Raw genomic sequence first — 11,743 nt, forward strand, 5'->3', positions numbered from 1 at the left:
TCCCGCAATACCTCGGACTCATTGCTATCTCTGAGCCCACCGTTGTAACCACTGTGCCAATCTATCTTGTTAGAAGTCTTTTTCTTGTGCTGAAGGGGTGCTGACATTTCTATCCAAGGCCAAGTACAACCTTTCCACCAAGAAATGTCCTGAGGTGGTTATTTCTCTTGGCAAAAATAAGCAGGACTGGTAACACAAATAGGTAACAACGGCTAATTTCACCTTTTTAGCACAGTTATCATCAGCACCCCTTCCCACCCTCCTTCCCCTCAGTGTAACTTGTTGCCTTAAGAGATCAAGGTGTGCATACCACACCTGCCCGTGCTGTACACACACACACGAAGTCAAGCCCCTCTGAGTTGGAGCAGACAGTCCCTGGTGGTGGATTTGGAGTTTTAGTGTTTTGTGGGACATACACAAAGTGGGGTCCACAATGCCCCAGAACCAATATATGGTCAGCAGCCACCTGAGAAGTGACCCTATTGTCTGGCAACATTGTTACAACAGAGTGAATTCATTCACCATGCTCCAGACAGAAGGAGCGTTCCCAGCCTGCTTTGGACAATGCGTGCATGTACAAGGGCTGACATCTATTTATGCCCCAATGCAGCCCAGCCCAAGGATTAGTGAAGGAATTGACTTGGTTAATCAAAGTCTTGGTATTTTACTTCCCGTTTCTACTCAGTTTAGGGTCGTCTGGACCCGTACCTTTTTTTTGAGGTTCTTGAAAAAGAACCTCAATCCAAGAATAAAAGAGTATTCTTGTATTCAAAATTGGTATAAACTATGGTGTCCTGGTGTGGCTCTGTGGGCTAATGCTTCAGACTGCAAAGTCCTTTGAACTGCAAGGTCAGTGGTTCAAGCTCACTAGCTGCTCCTTGGAAACCCTATCCAGGGTTGCTATGGGTCGGAATTGACTCTGGGGTACTTAACAACAACATTCTGACTGGTTATTAGTAATGAAAGTTGATCACCTTTTTTCTGCAGATAACTTTACAGGCTGTCAAGTCATTCTGATGAGTAATATCTAACTTTCCCAGAATCGATGTTGATAACATCAGTAGGACCAATCACTGTGATGTTGAGCAGTTGGTTCCTAGCTGGGGGCAACTGTGCCCCTCAGGGACATTTGGCAAGTGTCTGGAGACCGTTTATGTTGTCACAACTTGGGCAAGTACTGCTGGTGCCCAGTGGCTAGCGATCAGGGATGCTGCTAAACATCCCACAATGTTCAGGGAAGCCCCTCATGGCAAAAAGGCAGGAGAATCCCCCAAAGAGGCCCTGAAATCCCAGCACACAGCCCAAAGGAAGAAGTGTACCAGCTTAGAAATAAAAACCTGAATGTGACTAAAGCTTTGGGGCCTATTTAAATCAGGACTCCATGCCAGAAGGGGGTTGTGGGGAGATGGGGTGGGGGTGGGGGGCTGGTTTTCCTCACCTTTGCTGCCCATCCCAGCTCCTCTCCCATCACTATGAAGCAACACTTTGCTTCTGCCTTATCCAGCCTCACCATCTAGTGGCCACCTGAAATATCAACTCACCTTCTGCAGTCCTAGGCCTTTCTAGAACTTGTCATTAGAAAATGAATATTTGGGATTGGGAGGGAAGGTAGGTGGAAGGACCCCTGAATGACTCAAAAGGTTTTATTGAAAAGCTAATTATAGGTATAATAGAACTGTACCAGAAATGAATAGAAGGGATTAAAGACTACCATTCTAGGGTTTCAGAAGCCTGCCCAGGCCTAAAAAAAATGATAAAATCAGGAAGTATCATTGCACATAAGACTTGAATCTTGATTCAAGAGGACCACACAGGACTTCTGCTGAAATCCTTTTACAATTTGGAAGTTATAGGTAAAGAAATGGCATCTATAAGGTGATTTTTTTGAATAGGCCAGCCATGTAAGTACCTAATTACTTTCTAAATCATACCTGTCTATTCTTGACAAGTTGGGGTGGTTTTTTTTCCCCCTCTCAATGGCACAAACCAGCTAACACTACAGTTAAGGAAACAGAGACCTAGGCATTGGGGTCCAGGGCTGAAAGTTTGGATGGAGAACCTAACCCTTCTCCTTTGGGTACACACCAGCTAAGCAGTATTTGGGAGCTCTGCCCTATGTCGCAATGACTGCATTTGGGTTCATATGTCACCATAACCATGGTTCTTTCTTTTAAACAAAAAACAAAACCTCCTCACTTCTCACTTACCTCCAATGCAGGTTCCCTATAAAGTGTCTTCAGGTAATATTAGCCATCAATTTGATGAAAGGCAAAATTGTTCGAATAGGAGAGAGGTAGTGCGGTGTTTTTAATTGAAGGGGAGGGGCAAGAGCCAGAGAAATCAGATGGGAAAGGAATTCTCTACCCAAAGGAAGGAACAAAATCAGTATCTCAGGGAGATACTGAGCCCCAGCAAGGTTGCCCGTGGCATTCCTGGGGATGTGGGGGACACGCGCTTTCTTTCCTATTATCAACTCATTAAAGAGAGTCCCCCACACACAAAAAAAATGGGTGTAACATTGTCTGAAACACTGAGTGACTCATAATAAATTTGGGATCAGATAACAATTTACAGTACCTTTTTTTTTACCTCTCTCCTCTTCCCAAATTGAATCATTTAAAAAACATTTAGCAAGATCCAACGTTCAAAGTTCTGTGGGTAGAGCTCTGTGAGTCAAACTATGCAGGAATTCTCCTGAGGCCTCCCAAATTACTCTGCATTGTGATTTGGGATTTTACCTCTAAGTCAGTTCAACAGAGGCACACCCTCATGAATTGTCTGACAGAAATCAGTTGCCTAACATTGCTCCTCGCTTCCACTCTAGAAGGCGTGTGGCACTGTGTTCGTGCTGTGTGTGGGATTTTCACAGCATACGCTGTGGGAATGAGAATAAAAAGTCAAACATGGCTTTTCTGTGTCGTTCCCTACCTCTTTTTCGAAGATGCTCCTCCTCGTGTGCAGTCCTCACTGACATGCTTCATCATCTGGCTGTTGGGAAGAAACTAAAGATATATATATATTTTAATTCCATGCGTGAAAACCACAAAATAACCAGAGCTCTGGTGTCTGGACTCAATGACAGTATGGAGTTAACTTATAAGGGGGGTTTGTGAAATGGAGGTGGAGAGGGCAAAGATAGGTACTGCTCATAGATAACCCAATTTTAGGGTAAGTAAAGTCACATCATCCCTTCTCATCTTCTCTCAAAAGCTATATATGCCACCTAGGAGCAAGCACAACCATTAATTTGGCAAGGTGTCTTTTGTTCTATGCTAAGTGTGATCTTTACCTGCACAATGTGTTCAAAGAGTGTACTCTGAGATATCGAGCAAGAATTGGGGTGCTGTTACAACTTATGGGGAACATAAAATGGAACAAAAACAATGCACCTCACACTTAGAGCAGAGAGAGAAAAATCTAGAAATAAATTTCAAATAATAGATTTTTTTTTTTTTTTTTTAAACCTGGGAGCATGGAGTTTCTCTCCAGTCTTGACCTTATTCCTATCCCTAACTTATATGTACCAAGTACTGGGTTGTGAATACATTGAAATTTCTAGAACTTCACATTTAGTATCTGACCCCTACTTTAAAAAGAATTCAGAAAAACGAAGTGTCTCGCTCTTGGATTCTTCTAGAAACACCCCTGCCCTTCCTTGTTCAGAGGTTACTTGGGCCCCACTCCATTGCCAGTTTGTATCTGTGGTTTCTCACTATTGTTAAGTGTCCTTGAGTTGGTTCCGACTCTGAAGAGTGACTGGTGGGTTTGAACCATTGACCTTGTGGTTAGCAGGCCAGTGCTCATCCTGCAGTGCCACACCAGAACCCTGGTTTCTCACTAGTCAGCTTCAGCTTCATAAATTAGGCCAGTGAGGAAGTGCTACTTCCCAAGGAGATTCACCCCGACTCTTGTCTAACCCCCTCTGGAGAACCTGGTCCTACATCTAGGGTAACCGCAGGCTTGAGTAGGGATGGAATGGGAATGAAGACCTCATTTCAGCCCAATTAACGGTGAAATCTATTAAAGTGGGTATTTGCAGGGCCCCAATCTTGGAGTCCCTATAACTAATGGGGTCATGAGGGCTGGAGATGGTTAACTCTTTGCTTTAATATGATGGTGGGGACTCTGCCTTATCTATTGGTCTTGACTGTTCTGGTCTGAACCCTACCACCTGAGAAATAGGATTTAACACTGGGCAAATGGCAGGTTAATATCACAGCTCATTAGGAGCCTCAGTAAGGGCGCAAGCTGGCCTTGGGAAAAGCCACATAAGGTTTAAAAAGAGACAAGTTTCAGGGACCAATCTTTGACTTGCTATTTTCATGGTTCCTATAAGGCACTGGATCTCGTGGCACTATAGAGTCCGGTTTTTACTAGTGGTGAAAGGTTGGTTTTATCTGGTGGGGAAATTTACTCAAAAAGAAGATGCCAAGATAGCATCAGGGTTTAGAATTTCAGCAAACAGGTAGGCCTTCCCTAAAAGAGCAATTTCCTTTTGGCTTCAAACCAACTATCCCAAGTAAAAGTAAAAAATGATGTAAGGGGGGCTTCTAAGATCATTCTCTGACTCTCACTAGAAGGGAATTTGCCCCATCTCACAATTGAAGAATACTTTTAAAAACTGAATCACTAAGAAGGATACTGTGTCAAAGTTGATTGCAAGAGGATGGTTAGACCCAGGTCAGGATTTGAACTAGCTTGCTATATTCTAACACTATAATTAAGTAGTCGCAAAAAAAAAGTCTCTGCATTATCCTTTTTCTTATCTGTAGTGAAAACCTGAGTGAGGAGCACTGCAGACCCTGCTTAGAGGAAATACATTTAAATGACTCAAAAATATAAACAAATACTCTGCATTAAACAAACAAACCAAAAATTAAAGCACAACAAACAAAGACTGCAATGTAAGCAGAGGTGAACATTAAATATCATGGTAGCAATGACAGGTACCCCCAAATGGGGGCTCATGTTCCATGCACGCTCCATGGACATTTGTAAATGGGATCTATCAGGGTTTGGCTAAAATTCCGAAAGCAGCAGACAGTGGGCACCTGTCATTTCAACAAGGGATGTTAAGAGCACCTAGGACATTTATAATTCACATGCCATGACTCATTTAAGTAACACTGTATCACTTATTGCCACACTGTTAGCAAGCATGATCTTATCTGCACTGAAAACCTAAGTTTCTGTTCACTTACCTTGGTATCTTTGAACCAAGATCCCTAATATTTAATCTCTGAGTGTTTGAGTTATCTGGCTATGAAACAGGGTCCTATCGCATTTTTATTGTGCAAGGTTTTAGTCCTAGGATCAAGTAAGACTAAATGGCAAACTTTTAAAAACGGTAAAATCCAATCAGCATGTAAATTACTAGTAACACAAAGTGACCTTGTTGTTGTTAAGTGCCATCAAGTCGGTTCCGACTCATAGCGACCCTGTATAGCGTTTCCAAGGAGCAGCTGGTGAGCTTGAACCACTGACCTTGTGGTTCCAGGGGGATGAATCCCAATTTGCTTTGCTGAATACTAGTTTTCCATGGTAGATATGATGTAGCTAAATGATAAAAATAAACCCACCTAAATGGGGGAGAAAAAAAATTTTTTTTTTTTTTTTAAAAGAACTCTATGGGAAACTGGATTAAAAAAAAAAAAAAACCAAAAAAAAAAAAAAACCAAATGGGGCAAAATTTCAGCCTTTGAAAAGTATGAAATACTATTGGGAGAAAAAGAAGAAATAGTAAAAGTCTCAAAACTCTAAAATTGTGTGGCCAGACAAGCTGTGCTCTTCCCGACTGCAAACAGCTCTGTTGGACTCATTCTTAATATGGAAATATGGCTGTATTTAAGGAAAATGTTTTAAAAAAGAAAGAAAAGGCAAAGGAGGGAAAAAAAGTTAGATAAATCGTTAGATAACACTGTTGCACTTGGGGGCGTAATTAAATTATCCTACAATTAATTGTGACTCACTGTATAAATGTCACAGCAGAATGACCATTGTTCTATATAGTATTTCCTTACATAGCTTTATTAAATGCAACAGATAGGGAGAAAAATCTAATCTCATAGCCCCTTTGATTCAGGTTTCAGTGACCAAAATTCTTTGAAAAAGCAAAAGGAATATCAGAACAGTCTAACTGGATAGTGCTGTATATAAAAAAGACTTCAACTATTTAGAACGTTAACTATGTTATTGACTTGTCCTTTTAGATACATACGTTGTTCTTTTGTACAAGCCCCTATCATGCGATTATAGCAGCCAGGCAATAAACATGGAGCAGACACACACACATTTTAAAAAGCAACAGATGAATCTGTGTGCCATGAGCCCAGAGCCAATCACAGGGCAGCCATTTGATCAGCACCTGCAGTGGAAGCCATGGGTAGGTGACTTGTTTTTGTCCATAAGCTGGGACTAGGGCATTCATGGGAGTCTTGTACTCAGTGTGAGTTAAGTACCACCTCCTCATTGCTCATCCCCCTCCAGGCCTCATTAGGAATTCAGATCCAGATGGGGTACCTCTCTGGTCACTTAGGCCAAAGGGAGCCAGTTTAGAAAGTGAAGGTGACATTGGCAATAACAGCTCTTGCCTGTTTCCTGAGCTAAGCTGCATCCAAACAAGCAGTACCATCTCAGAAGCCAAGCCAAATAATGGCAGGGTGAACGTAGCACATTTCCTTTGGTTACATTTCATTTTCTTCCCTGGATATAAAACAAGGGGAATGTTCTTAGGGCTTGGCCCCAGAGGTGGGTGGTGTACTGCAGACTTGGGATGGCCAATCTCTAGGGGAGAAATCTCAAATCCTGATGGAGGTGGTCTCTGCTCTCTCTTCTCCTCCCTAGCCCTCCCCACAGCATTGCGGACACCTATCACGGAGCTAACCGAGATCTTCATGGGGATCTGCAAGGAAAAGTTTCATTTCATAAATGAGGCAACTAAGGGTATGGCAGGGATGCCGCCAACGGTGGGCTCAATTCACACGGTCACTTGGGTCTCCTGTCTGCAGCCAGATGCCCCTTCCACCCCACTGTCTCCATTACAGGTTTGCTTCACAGAGGTCTGCTTGGAATATTGAGATGGAGCTAGGATGGCAAAATCATTTATCTGCAGCAAGAGCTCTGCATTGTCACCTAAGGCCCTGTGCTTCAGTGCAGTGGGGGCATCTGAAATTTAAAGCAATCTCCTTTCTGTGTGTTATTTTAGGGGGAGGGAGGGGAAATGATAGTGTATTATTTCCCTTGGAGAACATACATAAAATGCTAATCACATGAAAAAATGCAGTTTGTGGGCAGCATATCTCACAATAGCATACAGTTATACCGATAATGTCATTAGTAAGAAACCATCACACATGATAAAATGTTTAACAAATATAGCAGAGTCCTAGAAATTGTGATCTTGTAATCCCTTGAAAGATTCTTAAGAATTAAACTTTAAAAAATTAGGATTGTGGAGGTTCACTCGAAACCTTTGCATTTAAGACTAAGATTCAGACCATTGCTAATTCTTGCTGATTAACAGTGGCAAATACAGCTAATGCCTCAGACTTGAGAGAAGAAGAGTCTAGGGGTGGGGGTGAGAGGGAAAGCAGAAAATTAGAGAGGGCAAGGGAAGGATGTAGAGATTTGGGAAAGGGTCTTGTGGAAATGATGGACGGGGGTCTTGGAGAAGGGAGGGGCACTCAGAGATGGAAGAAACTAGAAGCATCAAAGGTGCTTTTCTGGTTAGAATACGATTATGTCCAGTTTAATTATATGATTCTGGGATTTCTTTTTGGCATTTTTTGATTAAAAACTGAGTAACAGAAGAGAGCTTACCTCTGAGTCTCTTGGTTCCCAGCTAAAGCTGCTTGAAAAAAACTCAATTGTCATATTTCACAAATGACAGTCACAATTTTACCACATTTTGTCCACACGTGTAAGATATACTCAGAGCATTTTTTTTTTCCAAATGTCACTTTATTTTAACTGCATTTCAAACACATGAATGGTATTCCACTCCCAACACGTAAGCCCCTCTTTTTAAAACTAAGTTCCTGCTCCTGTCCTCTTTGTAAAAGTATAAACGATTGGCTTACCTTAGACTCTTCCCTAGGGGAAAAAAAACACCATTTTATATATTTTTGAAACACAGCCACGCCCACCCCCTTGTCACCAACCCAGTGTGGGTTTTGACCCAGACCTGCCTGCAGCAACTTCAGTGTGGTTTGCTTCGGGTTTTTTACCCCTCTCCACCCTTCATCTCCCGCCAGGTGAGCTGAGTGTGAGCAGAACAGCAAACCTACTAAGGTGCAGCGGCGCGCGGACGCCTCAGATACCTGTGCGTCTGGTTTTCAAAGGCAGGAGGGTTTGGCGAACGAATGAGAAGTGAGGACAACACTTAGCGCAAAGGGAAAAAGAGAGAGAGAGAGAGACAGACATTGAAAACAGGTTGTGGAGGTCCGCGGGCAGTGGCTCCCTGCCCCCAGGCCACTGGCCCAGCATCTTACCAATCGGTCCCGCCACCGTGCCCGCTGCATTTCCGCACGGCGGCGCCGCGCCAGCGCACAGGTTTCTACCAGGAGTGCGCCAACACCGAAAGTTTTTGCTCGCGCCCAGGCGCCAAACACAGAAAGCCTGTTCCCCAATACAAGTACACAGACGGCGGACACTCAGGGAAGGGGCACTGGCGAACACTTGAGCGTATCATGCACACACGCACGTAGAATATGAACACCAACACACACCAACGACACAAGCTGTCCGAGTCCAAGCAGCCGGGCCAGGCGAGGCGGGGCGCACCTTCCCAACGACCCCAGCCACCGCGCCCCGGACACGTCGCCAGGGGAGCCCCGGGCCCCTCCCCAGCGGGTCCTGGCTCACCTGAAGCCCCCCGCCTGTTCTGCCGGCCCCCATCCCTGGGGCTCCGGGGCAACTTACGGTGTGGGCGCTGGCTTATGGAGCCAGAAACGACCCTCAATGTCGCTCTGCGCCACTTTTCTCCCTGGAGGGTACCCACTGGGACCCCCTGCGCCCCCCCAGCCCCTCCCATGCCCCGGGCAAAGTTAGGGCCCCTGGCTGGAACTTTCTGGCAGGCGCTCCTGCCTTTGCCCGGGCCCTCCTCGGCCGCGGGCCCTGCGCCCCACCAGGCCGCCCTGCCACCCTCCCGGCCGCCGGCGGCCCTGCTCGCGGGCAGAGTCGCCGCATTACCTAGAAGCAGCAGGCGGTGCGTACACATGTACCCCATCTTTTCGTCCTGCAGCTGCTTGTCGATGAGCTTGCTGCGCCTCTTCTCCGCGCGCTTCTGAGCACGTTTCTCCAGCGCTTCTTTGCGCTTCTGGCGCCGCTTGTCCGCCAGAGGTACCTTCTTGGTTTTGGAGGTGCGGGCCCCTGCAGACGGTGGACTCTCAGAGCGGCTTCCGAAGCAGCCTCCGAAGGCTTGCATGAGGAAGTTCTGGAGCAAGTTGCGGCGGTGCTTGCGGCGGCGGTGGCCACGGCGGAAGTGGCTCCAAAAGTAGCAGCCGGTGCCATCGTCGGACTCGTCTTCGCTGCTGTGCTCGTCGTCGCTGCTGTCAGAGCCTTCGTCGTGGCGGGTGCGGCTGCGGCCGCGCTCGGCCTTGGCCCGCCGGGCAGCCGCGCGAGGAGGCACCGGACTAGGAAGCTCTGCAGCCTGGATCTCGGGGCTGGGGGGTCGGAGGAGCTGCAGCTGGGGGCGGTCTCCGGCGGCGGCAGCGGCGGCGGCGGCGGAGATTGGGCCGCGGGCGCGGGCCCAGGCGGCAGGGGTGGCCCGGGCAGCGGAGGCAGCGCCAGGAACGGCCCAGGCTGGGGCAGGGGCAGGGGCAGCGGCAGCAACAGGGGCGGCCCCAGGAGGGGCAGCGGCAGCCCCGGCAGCGGTGGCCCCGGCGGCGGCAGGGGCTCCTCCATCCCCGGCAGAGGGGACTTTGCCTCCCTCAGCGGCTGAGGCTCCAGAGTCTCCTTCCATCTCAGCTGCTGCTCCTTCAACTGGGGGTCTCTCTCCCTCTGCTCGTTCTGCCTCGACTGGGGCTCGGGAGACCTCGATGGGCGGGCCGTCAAGCGCGATTGGGGGGCTGTCCATGTTGACGGGAGCGTCGTCGACCCCACGGGGGGCGCTGCCAATCTCGAGTGGGGGTCGGGCGATCTCCATCGGGGGGCTGGTGCCCGCGAAGCCAAGAAGCTCTCTGGCAGCCTCTCGGGCTGGGTGGTCAGGGACTCCGGGGACCCAGAGGGGGGGCGCATTCGCGCCGGCAGAGATGTAGACCGCACCCGGGGCCGCGACTGCCGCGGACTTGTAGCCGCCGTCGGGCTCAAGGAAGACTCGGGGGCACCCGGGGGGTGGGCTGTCACCCCCAGAGGCTGCTCCATCAAGCTCAAATGGCACAGCCTCCTCAGGGGGAGGGCTGTAGCCTCCGCAGCCAGGGCTGGCTGGCCCAAGGGCTCGGGGCTGCTCGGGGGGTGCACTGGGGACCCCCAAGCCTGAGCTTTCCAGAGCCAGGGCTCCGAGCTGCAAGGGAGCTGGGCTGATGGCTCCCTGGCCAGACCGCTGCTGCTCAAAGGGCATGGTTTCCTCCGGTGGAGGGCTGTAGGCTCCCAGGCCTGCTCTGGCACCATCGAAGGTTCCAGGCTCCACAGAGGCCGAGCTCGAGGCTCTGAGGCCTGCACCGACCCCAGGGTGGGCTCTGGGCTGCTCCAGGGTAGGCCAAAAGCCTCCCGAGTTGGGCTCCTTGACATCGAAGGGCTTAGCTTCTTCAGGAGGTGGGCTGGAGCCTCCGAGACCTCTGGCTTCCTCGATGGCCTGTCCAAGGCCCTGGGATGAGGGCCCGGAGAGCTGTGGCGGCCCACAGGCCTCGCCGTCAGCCTCGAAGGGGACGGGCTCGGTGACTGGCGGTTCGGTCTCCATCGCTTCGGCTGCGCCAGGCCCAGGACCGGGGGCAATTGGCCCTGGGGCCTCCACCGGCTGCTGGGGCTGTTGCCCGAGCTCAGGGGTGGTATCGCGTTGTCCTGACATATTATTGCCGTCGAGGCAGTTGCGCATGCCCATAACACGGTGGCGGCCTCTTAGAATAATTTTGGGGCCCCGTAAGACGGAGCACCCAACCAAACTAGGGTGAAAAAAAAAAATGTGAAAAAATTCAAAGTACCCCCCCACGAAAGTTCTCCAACCTCAGTATCCAACCTCTATGAGGTCTGGAGGTTCAAGGCCCTCGAACCCTAGACTGTGGCTGAAGCAGACTACTGCAGTTGGTGGAGTCTTGGCGCCTTCTTAGCCACTTTTTATCCCCTCAGACTGCCCCCTCGCTCCCCCCTTGTCCTGCCCTTGTCCCCTCCTCTCTGTCTCTGCAGCAGGCCAGCTCCGCCTGCTTGGGTCTGAGCAGCGCGCCGATTTGGTCCGAGAATTGCTCGCAGTACCCTCTCTCTGCCACCAGGGGATGCCTGTCCCAACGCAGGTCGGGCTCCAGGAGCCGGCTCCAGGCGCCGGCAACCCGGACTTTGGGTAGGGGGCTGGTGAGCGCAGGCCTCGCAGGGACGTTTAGGCTCCTTCCACTCCTCTCCCGGACTGATTTGGAGTCCTTCTCTTCGCCTCTCCCTCGGCCAGAGAGCGAGCTCTCCTGCGTTGCAGGACACGTGACGCAAGACGTGGGCCCCGGGCTGCTGGAGCGCAGGAGCTGAAACCCTCCCCTCCCGGACCTAACTACTCTTCTCCAGGGGGAGGGGGGACTGCGGGCGGCTTTCATCACCCCAGGAT

At 49.4% G+C, this 11,743-nt stretch overlaps 1 protein-coding gene across 1 annotated transcript in view; it reads right to left on the reverse strand.

Annotated features, from left to right (window-relative positions):
* Nucleotides 1-11,038, reverse strand: part of GNAS (GNAS complex locus) — a 57,255-nt gene extending 46,217 nt beyond the window's left edge. The window contains exon 1 of the mRNA XM_006839304.1: nt 9,190-11,038. Coding sequence (XP_006839367.1) covers nt 9,190-11,038 — 1,849 coding nt within the window. The remainder of the gene's footprint in view (nt 1-9,189) is intronic.
* Nucleotides 11,039-11,743: the final 705 nt, after the last annotated feature.

The sequence above is a fragment of the Chrysochloris asiatica genome, unplaced genomic scaffold (genome assembly GCF_000296735.1).
Source record: "Chrysochloris asiatica unplaced genomic scaffold, ChrAsi1.0 scaffold00023, whole genome shotgun sequence".
NCBI classification, from domain to species: Eukaryota; Metazoa; Chordata; class Mammalia; order Afrosoricida; family Chrysochloridae; genus Chrysochloris; species Chrysochloris asiatica.